General features: G+C 41.6%; 1 protein-coding gene across 1 annotated transcript in view; it reads left to right on the top strand.

Annotated features, from left to right (window-relative positions):
* LOC124799299 overlaps nt 1–16,389 on the top strand; it is a 42,929-nt gene extending 26,540 nt beyond the window's left edge. Inside the window, exon 4 of the mRNA XM_047262886.1 lies at nt 16,182–16,389. Coding sequence (XP_047118842.1) covers nt 16,182–16,376 — 195 coding nt within the window. The 3' untranslated portion in view covers nt 16,377–16,389. The remainder of the gene's footprint in view (nt 1–16,181) is intronic.
* Nucleotides 16,390–16,815: the final 426 nt, after the last annotated feature.

Here is a 16,815-nt window from a genome sequence, read left to right as displayed (position 1 = left end):
CACTGATTATTTTTGTTGACATATCTGTTAGCTAATGTGTTCTGCTTTTAGTCTCCTATGTGATACTGGTATTTGCATTTTTGTAGAACTCTCTACGTGACTCCGAATTGATCAGTCTGTGCAATCTAAAAATGTTCTCCATTCTTCCTTTCAGCCTTTCCATTGTATTATCTAGTACTAGTTTTGTTTTCGAAGGCTAACTTCTATAGACATTTATTTTCTTTAGTGGGGTAGTAATATCTGTGTTCCAAGCTAAAAGTTCTAAAAGCATTTTGCATTCTGATTCCCAAAATTATTTTCTCAGATTTCTTCTTAGCATAATAATGCTGAGGTCCTATAATATTCACTTATGCTTCTATTTTTTGCTTTATTTCAATTCTTTATTGTATTCTATCACTAATGCCTGACCTTAATGACCAGAGATATGTTGATTTACAACATTTAAGGACACAATATTTTCATAATTGGTCATCACATGATGTACTGAGCTGTTGCATTATCACATATCCAAGTGGGCATATGCCCAAGTAAGCAGTTGACTCCTTAGGATAAACTGTAATTCCCATAATGTTTGCTTTCCTGGCTGTCAAATAATGTACAGATATTTAGTTGTCCAAGTTTGATGACATTTACAATTTTGCATCCAATGTTTAGCGTCTCCAAAACACTATCCAAAACTTTCAGGAAACCCTCAAAATTTTTAAAAGGGACCCTAAAGTTTCCACCTGGGATGCTTTGGCCAGCTTCCCGAGAGATTTCTCTCTAGTCCAGGGTGTACTCATATATCCTATCCCCAGTGCCCTGTATGTTTGTGACTCTTTAGCAAACCAGGCTGAATCTCCTGAACAGTACTGTGCTTCATTCTTCCACTGCTCCCGTCTTCCAGTTGTTACAATGAAAGGTTTATTGAAGCAGCTGGAAGATATTGTATGATCGTCCAAAATTTCCCTGCCCATTCAAAATAACCCTATCACCCTATTTCCTATATTGTTCTCTTTGAGGTATTTTTTCCGAAAGTATGATTGCATCTGCAAAGCAGATTAACTTCACCATGACCAAGCCTAAAAGCGTAATTGTGAACCAAAAAAACAATATTGTTGTCTCTTCCATGAGTCCACAGACAGCACCTGTTGCATCCCCCTTGATTGCACTATCTGTGGCACTGTCTATGAATGTGCCACACTTTAAGGATGTTCTCCACACACATATATGCAATACTGCTTGCAACGTATAGACACAATAAGTTCATACAGGAACTAACAAACTTTGACATCGCACTGCTGCCACCGATGAGACCCTAGCAGCAACACACAAGCATCTCTGCACACCAGGCAACAAACAGCTGGACACGGTCCTGTCTCCCTCGCTTGAGCTTGGCCCCCACCCCCTCCCTCCAGCACACACCACACCAACACAGATGCTGCCAGCTGCCAAGAGCCACCTCAAAGTCAGTAAACCACAGCAATTTTCAGCACACATGCATGTGCCTGTACTGTTTGTGATGGAACCATGTATTGTACAATAACAATTGATGAACTGCCAGTTTGACATAAAACATGGCATTTAGGCCCAGCAGATCCGCAACTTACCAAAAACACAGGCAACAAACTCCTTCAGCAGGAATTATTTGCCCTCTAGATAGTCTCTGGGCTTTCAGGATCAAGCTCATTCCTAAGAAAAATGGCTCTACCATATTGTGCAGCAATTACAGGGTCCTCAGTTCTCAAACAGTGCCTTGAAGCTACCCCGACATACTGACTTTAGGCACCCCCCACAGCTGCTACAATTTTCAGCTTTCTTGCAGAAAGATTTGAGAAATAATCAGCGATGATATTATCAGGACCGTGCATGTGTCAGATCCCCCGTCTGCTGGCATTAGGATGCAAGTGGAGGAAACGTTGTGGGATGGCAGTTGTGTATGGATTGTGAATGGCATCGACCAAGCACTGTAAATATTGATACATTAGGACTCCAGTGTCTTCACTGAAATAACACACAGCAAAGTAAACTGCGAGCAGCTTGTGGTCAAATGCTGACTATTTCAAATGCGAGGCTGAGAGTTTCTTGGAGAAAGTGGTTGTGGCACACCATTAACAATCTGTTAAAGAACTGCTCCAATTGTAGCATCACTTGCATCTGTTGTAAGTGCCAATGTAACAGTTTGTACCAGGCAATTTCTAGCACGGCAGAATTGTTCCATCATTTCTGGTATCCAAAGTAATTTTCTTTTCCTGTGTTTGTCTTTCCTTTCCAAGGTATTTGCTAGCGGAATCTGTCAGCCAGGTGCTTGTGGAAGGTGTCAGTGATAAAAGCTGAGGATCCTGAGGAATCATCTTAGATCAAGGTATGTTTCCAGATGAGGAAGATCTTGTGCCAGCAGTGTACATTCAGTTGTCAGCTTGATGCCACTGGCATTAAGTGTGTGCCCAAGAAAGGTGACTTCCATCAGTTGAAGTTGTGATTTTGCCTCTTTACTGACCATCCCACCATCCTTCAATGTGTGCAGCATTTTCAGCATACATATTTATAGGTAGGCACACTTGCAACCAGTCATGCTGAAAATTGTAGCAGCTATGGGGGGTGCCTAAAGTCAGTATGTTGGGGTAGCTTCAAGGCACTGTTTGAGAACTGAGGACCCTGTAATCGCTGCACAATATGGTAGAGCCATTTTTCTTAGGAATGAGCTTGATCCTGAAAGCCCAGAGACTACCTGGAGGGCAAATAATTCCTGCTGAAGGAGTTTGTTACCTGTGTCTTTGGCAAGTTGCAGATCTGCTGGGCCTAAATGCCATGTTTTATGTCAAACTGGCAGTTCATCAATTGTTATTGTACAATACATGGTTCCATCACAAACAGTACAGGCACACGCACATGTGCCTGAAGCGGCAGGTCAGGAGTACTGTTAACAGATACTGCATGCTGTGGTTGACTGACCTTGAGGTGGCTCTTGGCAGTTGGCAGCATCTGTGTTGGTGTGGTGTGTGCTGGAGGGAGGGGGTGGGGCCAAGCCCAAGCGAGGGAGACAAGACCGTGTCCAGCTGTTTGTTGCCTGGTGTGCAGAGATGCTTGTGTGTTGCTGCTAGGGCCTCATCGGTGGCAGCAGTGCGATGTCAAAGTTTGTTAGTTCCTGTATGAACTGATTGTGTCTAACGTTGCAAGCAGTATTCCATATTTGTGTGTGGAGAACATCCTCAAAGTGTGGCACATTCATAAACAGTGTCACAGATAGTGCAATCAAGGGGGAACGCAACAGGTGCTGTCTTTGGACTCATGTAAGAGGCAGAGACATGGTAAATGAGTGAGGACTGTATGACATAAGACATCAGGGGAGAGCTGGTGATGTTGCAAAAAGTTGATTTTAAGGACTGATTCTACCATATCAGTAACCAGGAATGTCCATGGACATTGGAATGTGTCTGACAGGTGGATAGTGCATATGCTAGTGCTGTAGACACTACTGTTGGAGTCGTTGGCAGCCTGGAGCATGAAGGTGGTTGTAGGCTTGAAAGTCAGAGATGAGGAATGTGGAAATAAGCTAACACCAAAGCCTATGTTGATTAGTAGATATTGATCTGATGCTCTGTCCAATATCAATAGATATCCATGGGCAACAACTGAGGTGGGCACGTGTGTGTTTGATATTCTGGTGGGTTGGAGGTGACTCAGTGAGATGTAGTGGACTGGAGTGCCTATTGTGACCCCCTTGTGGAGTTTGGGTACTCAAAAGCGTCGAACATTTGCATGCAGCATCAATGAATTGTGAATGATACCAGGAGGGAGCAGGGTCTGGAGCTGGTGTGGATTTTGTTACACAGTTGCCATGTATAGCTTTGGGTGCTGGTAGGTGTTGTTGAGCAGGCAGTGAGGAGTGCTGTGGTCTGTCGTCATCATGGCCCTTCATGTCTGGTCAGCTACATTTGTGCTATGTGGGGATGGACTCACCCCACATGCATCACTGAGTTGATCTTGGGACATTGTTACTTTTTGCCTATGGCAAATGACAGTGAACATTCTGTCAGCCATAGCCAAGTGCCATCAAGTCAGCACTGTCTCATTCATGATCATGGTGAGCTGTGGATCTGTTGATAGCTTGATTCACCACAAGACCCCAGCAAGGTGTCTAATGTAAGATCTGGATTGGCTGAGATGCAGAGGTGGTACCAGATATGTGACAATATACTACCACACATGACCTCTTGAAGTTGCTGTTCCTGCATGTGGTGTTTCCTTGGACGTATCATATCTATTCTCCACCAGAGGAAACTTTACGATTTCATATGGCCTGCCATGTGGATGATGAGATCAGATGCATATACTTCAATTGCTAATTGAACATGCTGGTTATCTGGAAAGTGCTCTCAATGATCATGAACCACAATCTCATGTTCTTGGTGTCAAAAAGCGGTAGTTTGAGGTGAGCAATGGCTGAACATATCAATGTGCCAATAGGCACACAATGTCTGTGAAGTGTGTGAGACAAGGTGGTTGTTGATTGTTCATGCACAGTTGGTTGCAGCGTGGCGAACTGTGAATGTTGGAATGCGTTGCATGGGGCAGGAAGATGTAGGTGACATAATGGCACTGCAGAGATGATTAGAATCGAGAAGGCACTTAAAGGATTATGTGGAATTCACTGGATTTAAGTTAACTGATGGATTCATCATATATCACCATTGTTGATGCAGCATTGTGATACTGTTAGATAGCAGTAATGAAAATGAATTATTTGTGCACTCAGCTTTTATAGTCAGATTCACACACTTTCCACAATGATCCTGTACAGCATTTCTGTGAGTGGCATCCGTTAATATAGGTATGGTTCCCAGTGATGTGGTGTATGACGGCCACATTATCACTACACAGTAAGCATGATTGAGTTTGGAGACACATTTGAGTGTATTCATGGTTAATATGCGGTCACCAATGTAGGAAGTGAGGTGTTACAGTGATAGCCACCGATAGAGATGACACATTCTTTATTAAACAACACACTTCAGTCCGGTCAATGAACGATGGCAGTCCACAAATGTTGAGGCACAGATAGGAATTGTATTACTGATGATTCCAAATGATAATTGCAGTATGCACATGTGTGAGCTTTCCGCTTAAGAAAAGCATATATCCTGCAAATTATCTCTCTCCCTTGCTCCTGCTGCCGAGATGGTTCCTTTGAAAGGGCACGGCCGATTTCCTTCCCAATCCTTCCCTAACCCGAGCTTGCGCTCCGTCTCTAATGACCTCGTTGTCGACGGGACGTTAAACACTAACCACCACCACCACCACCTAGCTCCTGCGTAATTTCTCTCTTACCACCACTATCAGCGATGACAACTTTCAACAAATAGAATGGAAATTCACCAAACAATTTGCTACAATCATGTCTAATGCTTGCATTACCTACGGCATTAACAGCAGAGCAATCACAGTGCTGCTGAATGCTCATTGCCTTTTAAAGAGTGCTTGACGTAGGTGCGCAGAACAAGACTAAACTCGACCACCATCGTTCGTGACTCCAACTGTAGTACAGAACATCTAGTCAAGTACATTATCCAGCTAGCATTGTCCCAAAGGCGTACCACACCACTCGTTCCAATGATGTTCAGTCACTCTAGGACAAATGTCCCCACATGTGTGCTTTTGTGCAATAAATATATTTTTCCTTAATGATGAATTACCCCAAAATATGATACCATATGAGAGCAGTGGATGAAAATAGGTATAGTAAACAAATTTATTGGTATGTTTACTGCCAAAATTTCCAGTAACACTGATAGCCTAACTAGATGAAATGAAATGTTCAGCAGATCATCAATGTGTTTCTTCTGGTTCAATCTGTCATCAGTACACACATTCAAAAATTTTGATTATACTGCCTTAGCTACAGACTTCTGTTCAAATTCTGTATTCATTAATGGTGTTATGCCATTTACTGTACAGAACTGTGTATACTGTGTTTAATTAAAATTTAATGGGAGTCCATTTGCAGTGTAACAGTTAATAATTTTCTGAAAGACATTCCTTGTTTGTTGGGTGTGATTACTATACTTGCATCATCAGCAAAAACAGCTAGCTTTGCATCTTTGTGAATATATAGTGGCAAATCATCAATATATATTAAGTCATCAATATACTGGGTGTACTAAAAATAATCACGTGACTTTAAAAAAATCGTAACTACACTACTGGCCATTAAAATTGCTACACCAAGAAGAAATGCAGATGATAAACAAGTATTCGTTGGACAAATATACACTGCTGGCCACCGTAAATGCAACACCCTGAAGGAAGCATCCGAATCAAGTGAAATTTACACCATGGGTTTGCAGCGATGAGATATGCAACTGATTAGAATTTCAGCGCAGACGCACATCACGCGCGCCTGTGGCGCCACCTCATAGCACCATTTAAGGCTTGGCGATTTCGACGAGTCTACGTTTGGCACGTGTGTTTACCTTGTGGTTGTTTCACAAGACGGTCAGTTAAGTCTCGTAGACAACAGCGAACATCGTTTGATCAAGTATCCGAGTTCGACAGAGGAAGGATAGTGGCTAACCGAGATTGTGGATTATCATACAGAGAAATCGCTAATCATGTTGGACGAAACGAAACAACTGTAATGCGGATATGTGACCGTTGGATGCAGGAGGGTACAACGGACCGACGTGGTCGATTGCATTCACCTCGGTGCACCACTGCACGTGCTGATAGGCAAATTGTGCGCATGGCAGTGACGGATCGCTCAGTGACATCCCGAACCATAGCACAGCACATTGCGTCTGTAACGCATCATCCAGTGTCTGCGCGTACCATTCGACGCCGTTTACAGCAGAGTGGTCTGTCCGCAAGACGTCCATTGCTTCGTCTACCATTGACGCAGAACCACAGATGTCTCCGTCGCCAATGGTGTGATGACAGACGGATGTGGACGGCAGAATGGAATGACGTTGTCTTTACTGACGAGGCACGCTTCTGTCTGCAGCACCACGATGGTCGGATTCGAGTGTGGAGACACCGTGGAGAGAGGATGCTGGACAGCTGCATTATGCACCGCCACACTGGTCTTGCACCGGGTATTATGGTATGGGGCGGTATTGGATATTACTCTCGCACGCCTCTAGTACGCATTGCCAGTACTTTAAATAGCCGGCGCTACATATCCGAGGTGCTGGAGCCAGTTGTCCTTCCTTACCTTCAGGGCTCGGCCACAGCCATATTTCAACAGGATAATGCGCGACCACACGTGACACGCATTGTCCAAAGGTTCTTCGTCAATAACCAGATTGAAGTGCTTCCCTGGCCAGCTCGCTCTCCGGATCTTTCGCCGATAGAAAACATGTGGTCCATGGTTGCTCAACGAGTGACCCAGATTACATCCCCAGCTGCCACACCAGTTGATCTTTGGCAACATGTGGAAGCTGCTTGGGCTGCTGTACCCCAGGAACACATCCAACTTCTCTTTGACTCAATGCCGAGACGTGTGGCAGCGGTGATCTCCAACAATAGCGGCTACTCTGGCTACTGATTCTGGCAGGAACCACATGTCACAGACGTCTGTAAACGTAATAATTTGATACTTGGTCAACATGTTATCTACAAAATAAATTTTGTTGTGCTACCTCTTGTCTTTCTTGGTGTTGCATTTACGGTGGCCAGCAGTGTATTATACTAGAACTGACATTTTCATGCAATTTGGGTGCATAGATCCTGAGAAATCAGTACCCAGAACAACCACCTCTGGCCATAATAACAGCCTTTATACACCTGGATGGCGTGTACAGGTACAGCTGTCCATGCAGCTTCAACACAATACCACAGTTCATCAAGAGTAGTAACCGGCATATTGTGATGAGCCAGTTGCTCAGCCACCATTGACCAGACATTTTCAATTGGTGAGAGATCTGGAGAATGTGCTGGCCAGGGCAGCAGTTGAACATTATCTGTATCCAGAAAGGCCCGTACAGGACCTGCAACATGCGGTCGTGCATTATCCTGCTGAAATGTAGGGTTTCGCAGGGATCGAATGAAGGGTAGAGCCACGGGTCGTAACACATCTGAAATGTAATGTCCACTGTTCAAAGTGCCATCATAGTGAACAAGAGGTGACCGAAACGTGTAACCAATGACACCCCATACTATCATGCCGGGTGATACGCCAGTATGGCGATGACGTATACACGCTTCCAATGTGCGTTCACCGCGATGTTGCCAAACATGGATGCGATCATCACAATGCCGTAAAGAGAACCTGGATTCATCCGAAAAAATGACGTTTTGCCATTCGTGCAGCCAGATTCATCATTGAGTACACCATTACAGGCACTCCTGTCTGTGATGCGGTGTCGAGGGTAACCGCAGTCATGGTCTCCAAGCTGATAGTTCATGCTGCTGCAGTCGTCGTCAAACTGTTCGTGCAGATGGTTGTTGTCTTGCAAACGACCCCATCCGTTGACTCAGGGATCGAGACGTGGCTGTACGATTCGTTACAGCCAAGCAGATAAGATGCCTTTCATCTCAACTGCTGGTGATACGAGGCTGTTTGGAGCCAGCACAGCATTTTGTATTACCCTCCTGAACCCACCGATTCCATATTCTGCTAACAGTCATTGGATCTCGACCAATGCGAGCAGCAATGTTGCGATACGATAAACTGCAATCGCGATAGGCTACAATCCGACCTTTATCAAAGTCGGAAACGTGATGGTACGCATTTCTCCTCCATACACGAGGCATCACAACAACGTTTCACCAGGCAACACTGGTCAACTGCTGTTTGTGTATGAGAAATCGGTTGGAAACTTTCCTCATGCCAGTATGTTGTAAGTGTCGCTACCGGTGCCAACCTTGTGTGAATGCTTTGAAAAGCTAATCATTTGCATATCACAGCATCTTCTTCCTGTCGGTTAAATTTCGCGTCTGTAGCATGTCATCTTTGTGGTGTAGCAGTTTTAATGGCCAGTAGTGTATTATGTTATTTGAGATATATGCAAGAACAATGTACTATTGGAAAGAGCAAACTCTCGGTTTGTACATGCTTCCCAGTAAATAGCAGCAGTGTGTGCCCACATCCGTTCCAGTAAAAATGGTGTCAGGACAACAGAAAACATTTTGTGTTCTACATTTTGCACAGTGCAGGTCAATGATAACTGTTCAGCTTGACTCTTGTACCAGGCATGGTTCAATCTTCCTACAGCACAGAACATTAGATGATGGCATGAACAATTCTAAGAAACAGGTTGTTTATGTAAAGGCAAATTGCCGGGCCATCACCGAGTGGCTGACACAGACGTCGAATGCGTCCACCATAGTTTCACAAGGAGTCCACAGAAATCCATTCGTCATGCAGCTCAACAGTACAACAGCTCAACATGCCCCCTAGGTCCATCTGGTGTGTGTTATGTTGACATTTACACATGAAACCATAACAAAATTCAGCTATTGGAAGCTCTTTGTGAAGGTGACAAACAATAACGTGTGGAGTGCTGTAATTTTGTTCTAGGCAAGATAGGGGATGACAGTTTTCATGCATGCTTTGTTCTTAGTGATGAGGCAACATTCCATTTAAATGGAAAGGTGAACCATCATAATGTGAGAATAGGGAGTACAGAACAACCACTCTCTCCAAAGTTTAATGTGTTTCGTGCAGTTTCACACGAAAGGTGTATGGTCCATTTTTCTTTGCCAAGAACACTGTTACAGGAAGCACATCGCTTGATGTGCTTGAGAACTTTCTTTTCCCACAGTTGGTGACTGATTCGAATGACTTCATTTACCAACAGGATGAGGCACTACCACACTGGCATCTGGAAGTATGGGGATTTGTAAATCAAACGATTAATGGACAATGGTTCGATCGCACTGGACCAAATGATTAAGCCTTACACAACTGGTCTCCGAGGTCACTGGACCTGATTTTATGTGATTATTTCTTGTGGGGGTTTATAAAAGACTCTGTTTGTGTGCCCCCATTACCAACAACATGAATGAACTGAGATGTTGCATAACAGCAGCTGTGGAAGCTGTAACTCAAGACATGCTTGCTGCTGTGTGGGAACAATTTGCATACTGCATTGACATACACCCTACATCTCAAGGGGGGCATATTGAACGCCTATGAAAAGATATGAAAGAAAACTGTCTGGGTTGCCCGTTCATCAAAGAATAAAATTCTTTGTATATGTTTATTAGTTTCAGAAGTACAGATGTACCAAATTGGATGATTCTTTTTGATACACCTTGTATCTTAAGAACAATATGAGACCCATGAGTGAACCCTGTGGGACTCCGTCTCGATACCTTTCCAGTTTCAGAACTCTGCTGATTTTTGCATCGTATGTGAAATGTTTAATTCAAACTTCTGCACTCTCCCAGTTAAAAATGATTAAATCATTTGTGCACTGTCCCACTGATGTCACAATACTTAAGCTTATGATTTACACTATCAAAAGCCTTTGGGAGATCTCAAAAAATCACAATGGGTGATGTTGTTCAGAACTTTGATGACATATTAAAGAAAGAATATATAACATTTTCTGTCGAAAAGCCTTTCTGGCATTTTGCTAGTACTTTATTCTTACAAATATGTAAAGCTATCCTTGAATACTTTTTCAAGAATTCTAGATAATGCTGCCAGAAGTGATATTCGGGTGTGGGGGTAGTTGTTGGCATCAGACCTATCCCCCTTTTGATGCAATGGTTTAACAATATCAAACTTAAGGAAAAATGCCCTGTTTCAGTGAAATATTACATATATGACTGAGAATCCTATCTATTTCTTGGGAAGTCACGTTTAATACTCTGTTAGACATCCCACTAATTCCATTTGAACTTTTACTTTTGAGCGAGTTTATTATTTCAATGTTATCAAATTGAAGATGTATTGCCTCTTCCACTGATAGCCTTGCCTTTACTAATAAAAATCTGGATCCCATTTTCTCTTAAACATTTAAAATATTTGCCAGGTGTGAGCAGGACTTCCCCACTGAGGATTCCATAGAAACTTAATTGTGTGTACAGACAGTTCATCCATTCTGAGAATCAAATATATCAAAGATTTTTACATGTTATTGATGTTGATAGTGGCAAGATATTAATAACAGGGATCCCAAGAATTTTGGGAATGTTAAATTTTACGTTTGAAGTCACATAACAAAAGACAAAAGAAATATTTTTTCGATAGTATGACAATGCGAGCAGCAGCTGGAATGATGGCTGTGTAGTGCTGGAATGGGAACAGGGACGGGGCTGGACTGCGCAATTCAGAAAAGCTGGTGTTGGTAGTGAGGAATCATATACCACAGGCTGTGAAGCAGTCATTTAAATAAAGGATATCATGTTTGGCAGCCTATTTAGCAACAGGGTGGTCCACTTGTTTCTTGGCCACAGTTTGTCAGTGACCATTCATGTAGACGGACAGCTTGTTGGTTGTCGTGCCTACATAGAATGCAGCACAGTGTTTGCAGTTTAGCTTGTGGACCGTATGACTGTTTCCACAAGTAGGGATATGTGATGTTAGTGACCAGACTGTGTAGTGGTTCTGCATGCTTTATTTATTTCATTTGGTGTCCTCAGTGTTGATATACTGTGTTGCTACACTGGCTGAGAAATGGGTTGTGGATTCCGACACTGACTACTGTAAATGATGTAGCTGACAGATATACAGTTGTGTTTCAGTCTTTTACTATCACTTTTCACAACCCCCTTATAATACACAGTTATTTGGCCAGTGCACTATTGTTATAACTTTCGATAAGCCTCATTAATAGTTTTCAGGCAAACCTCCACATACTGCTACTATAGTTTACTGTTTAACATCTATGAAAAGTAAAAACATAACCACAAAGTACACAGTTCTTGAAGAATAGAAAGGTACATATGGAACAGACACTGTTATTGCTTTAACACATGGCCTAATTGTTTAACACTTATTCCACAGTTAAGTTGAAGCAGTGTTGTTGTTCTAACCAACACAGGTTTCTCGTCTGAAACTTGGCCGTGGACTGACTGTCTTGTGACCAAACATCAGGCCCTTACATACATGAAACGAAGCATAATATTAGATCTGGTGTTATTTACTTTAAAACTGAGGGCCAACCTTTCTCTTTTATGGAAATGCAGATAATATTCACGTATGTTAATGGTAAATAGTTAAAAGTAACAAAACAAATTTAAGGAGGCAGATGGCAAATTAAAACTATCCCAGCTTGCTTCATTACAACTGGAGTAGGTGGTGGTGGGAGGATTTATGGGACAGGTCTTGCATCTACGTCTATTATGTGGGTATGAGCTATGAGGTAGTGGATTGGGAGCAGGGGTTGTGTAAGTATGGACGAGTATATTGTGTAGGTTTGGTGGATGGCGGAATACTACTGTGGGAGGGGTGGGAAGGATAGCGGGCAGGATATTTCTCATTTCAGGGCACGACAAAAGGTAGTCATAACCTTGATGGAGAATGTAATTCAGTTACTCCAGTCCTGGGTGGTACTGAGTTACGAGGGGAATGCTCGTCTGTGGGCAGACGGTGGGACTTTTGGAGGTGGTGGAAGACTGGAAAGATAAGGCACGGTAGATTTGTTTTGTACAACATTGGTGTGTGTGTGAATTCCTAAGGGACGAAACTACTGAGGTCATCGGTCAAAAGTTGGTGATGACTTCAGTGAGACCCTCAGTATATTTCAAGAGGGACTGCTTGTCACTGCAGATGCGACGACCACAGGTGGCTAGGCTGTACAGAAGGGACTTCTTAGTATGAAACGGGTGACAGTTGTTGAAGTGGAGTTATTGCTGGTAGTTAGTAAGTTTGATATGGTTGGAGGTACTGATGTAGCCATCTTTGAGGTGGAGGTCAACATCAAGGAAGGTAGCTTGTTGGGATGAGTAGGACCAGGTGAAGCAAATGGGGAAGAAGTTGTTGAGGTTCTGGAGGACTGTGTATAGAGTGTCCTCACCTTCAATCCAGATAGCAAAGATATCATCAATGAATCTGAACCAGGTGATGGGTTTAGGATTCTGGGGTTTTGGGAAGGATTCCTCTAGATGGCCAATGAATAGGTTGGCGTAGGATGGTGCCATGCAGGTGCCCATAGCTGTACCCCACATTTGTTTGTAGGTAATGCCTTCAAAGGAGAAGTATCCTCACCCGCAATTACCTGTCCCATATATCCACTCACCACCATCTACTCCAGTCTGGTCACAAACATCACATATCCCATCAAAGGCAGGGCTACCTTCGAAACCAGTCATGTGGTCTACAAGCTAAGCTGCAAACATTGTGCTGCAATCTATGTAGGCATGACAACCAGCAAGCTGTCTGTTCACATGAATGGCCATCAACAACCTGTGGTCAAGAAACAAGTGGACCACACTGTTGCTGAACACACTGCCAAACATGATATCTTTCATTTCAATGTCTGCTTCACAGCCTGTGCCATATGGATCCTCCCCACCAACACCAGCTTTTCTGAATTGCACAGGTAGGAACTTTCTCTGCAATACATCCTTCGTTCCTGTAACCCTTCTGGCTTCAACCTTCTTTAGTCACTGTCTTCACCCATCTAGCACCTTCTCTGTTCCCATTCCAGCACTACACAGCTGTCATTCCACCACCACACTCGGTATTTTTATTTCTCTCCTTACTCTCTACTCCCCCCCCCCCCCACCTCCCGACCTCTCCTTTGCCCTCTGTCTAACCTGCACCACTTCACTGTCTGCCACCCCCACCATGCTATCTCTCCCCACCCCAGCCTTCTCATTTTCCCCAACCAGTCGCCACTCCCAACATGCACTGGTGCTGCTGCTCGCAGTGTAGTTTCTTCAGTTACCTGAGACTGCATTTGTGTATGTGAGAGTTGCGTTTGCATGAAAGAGAGAGAGAGAGAGAGAGAGAGAGAGAGAGAGAGAGAGTGTGTGTGTGTGTGTGTGTGTGTGTGTGTGTGTGTGTGTTGGTGTTGATGAAGGCCTTAATGGCTCAAAGCTTTAGTTGTGAGAGTCCTTTTGTTGTGCCTATCTGCAACTCACCATCTCCACAATATGGTGAGTAACAACTTTCCTTCTCATAACATTGTTACAGTCCATCCCGGATTTTCCATTGTTTGAAATATTTTTTTCGTGTAATATAATTAAAAATTAACAATTTTAAGATTTTTTCCTTTCGTTGAATTGTGAAACCCTGCTTTTTGCCAAATTTCATAATTCTAAGTCAATGACAAATACCCTGTGGGTTTTGGTGACAGTTTGTGAATATCAAAATAAAATGGCCACGTCTTTTGAGTGCATTGACATAGAAGCTACACATTTTTACGTTGACACGGGGCGGTAAGCTTAAATATTTCACATAAATTTCAACTTGGTATGTGCACCTGTTCCTCCAAAAAAAGGGTTTTGAACAGTTGGACAGAAAGGTAGACAGACAACAGATAACAGATGGACGGCAAAGTGATCCTGTAAGTGTTTCCCTTTTACTAATTGTGGTACGGAATCATAAAAACAACTATTAAAAATATTTCAACTTCTGACTTTTCGTTAATAAACTTTTCATTATGTTTGATGGTAATACAGTCTGCCTGTGCTTCTAGTAGCCCTATTTCCGTTTTGACAATACTTGAGGTGGTGATCTTAGATTTCTGGACTTTTTAATAACTTTCCTTAATATAGTACAGTAGTTTTTATAATATCTGACTGTTTTGGGGTTATTTCTCTTTCTTGTTGTAAGATACACATCTATTTTCTGGTTACAAGGCTTTTTATTCATTTACTAAGCCTCAGTGTTTTACATGGTTTCTTAGAATTATGTCACTGTGTTTTTTAAGGTAACTGTTTGCAAATATACTCCAAAATCTATCATAAAAGAAGTTATATTATAAATTAGCATCGGGTTCATGGTACACCTCATACCAATCGAACTGCTGCAAGCTTTCCCTAAAATTTTCAATTGTTAAATTGTTAACTGAATGCATTATTTTGGAGGGCTGTTCTGCATTACTCTATGGAGCTATGTCACATGCTGCAATTAGCTGTGCATCATGATCAGAAGGACCACTCTTAATAGGCTAAATGTTCATTTGATTAAATATATCTTGGACTACAAAAATATTATCTATTAGTGTGCTGCTTTCCCGTGCTACCTGAGTAGGAAAACGAATAACTGAGACCAAATTGAAAGAAATTAGTAGTCCTTCAAGGTGATTTGTCCTATCAGACTCTTTCAAAAACCCTACAAATGATAATCTGCTTCCCTTTGTCTGACCCATAGCACAACAAATAATTCAAGTTTTTCAGAAATAGTTTTTTTGTTTTGCTGTTAACTGCCTAACTGTAACTATTTATTCTGCAGCCCTTACTTTCAGATAGATTTAACCTAAAAAGGCCTAAGGTAATCAGTATAAATCACTGAGAGACAACTAGTTTATATTGTTGAGCAGATAGGAAAGATTCCTCTAGAAGTACCATAAACAAGTTTGCATAGAAAGGTACCAAATGAGTACCCATAGAAATTTCACAGTTTTCCCACAAGATTTACCCTTTAAAGAAGAAATACTTGTGGGTTAGAATATTGATGGGTAATGTTCTATGGCTCTGCTATTCATGCCTATGATGGTTATACTCTTGTCAGCAGAAAGATCATATTGGTCTTTTGGGAATTAAAATCTGTGACACTGGAAATATATGGAGTAGTTTTGTTGAAACAAATTGAAATCAGGTTGTAAGATAAGGAATTCCTATGTTACCAAAGGGTGGGTAGATGGAAGAGAAGCGGATCATGATCGGGGGGAAGTTAAATTAGGTAATATGCAAAGGTGTGCTTCTGACTGACCAAGGAAGACAGTTGTTTTAAAATTTAAGCAACAGTTGACTGTTCATTTAGTATTATAAGAAATTATGCAGCTAACAGTATGAGTGTCCTCTTTTTTAATACTTCAAAATATTTCCGATAAATGATGCCTAGTTATTTTAATTATCACCAAGTCATTCATTTTTTATTATTTTTAAAGACCTCAAAAATATTTTGCAAAAAAATCAGTTTTTACTAACTCAGTTGCATTTGCAACTTTATTACTTTTTTGGTGCAACAGACTTTGATTGGCCTTTTTTTCTCTTGATGCCTTACTTTTTAAGATAGACTGAATACAAGAGAAAAAAGGATATTTGGTGCAAAGAGAAGAAAAAATGTAACTTTTTTGTTCCAGGGAATGTATCTGCTTGAGCCAGTGATGTCAAAAGGATCCACTGTGGATGAAACACACATAAAACTATATCAAAAATCTTTTTACAGTTTGCAAAAGGCTATTAAATTTTTTGTTACATTTAAAAGAATTATTTCAGCTTTATGTCTCACCATTTATGAATTTGTAATGAAAATGTATTATTTCTGGTATGGATAGGAATCAATATTTTAGTTCGCTACAGTTCATTCTGCACAATAGCTTTAAGAAATGTACCAGTATTTGAAAAATCATCTAAAGAAATACAGAAATTGTATTTTTTTTTGCCACTGTTTCCCCAATAAGTTTACTAACATCCTTCAGCATGTTGTTGAACTATAAAATGAAGATTGCATTAATCCCATTAATTTATAGTTCGCTCGTGATGACAATGGTATCCATAGCAGTCAAATGTCTGAAGATATTAATAAGATAATCGCCGTACAAAAACTTTTTCTTTCAAACACTGTCATGCTCTGGGACACAATCACAAATGGTTTTGGATTACATTGGAAAAATGAAGTCTCAAGTAAATATATCTTAAAACCTACAAAATTTTTGTGAGTTCAGTTGAATTAAGTACAGTAAAATAAAATTTGAAATATATGTGGTTAATACC

This window comes from Schistocerca piceifrons, chromosome 5 (genome assembly GCF_021461385.2).
Source record: "Schistocerca piceifrons isolate TAMUIC-IGC-003096 chromosome 5, iqSchPice1.1, whole genome shotgun sequence".
Lineage (NCBI taxonomy): Eukaryota > Metazoa > Arthropoda > Insecta > Orthoptera > Acrididae > Schistocerca > Schistocerca piceifrons.
The sequence above is the reverse complement of the archived record's forward strand: the minus strand, read 5'-3'. Positions and strand labels throughout refer to the sequence as shown.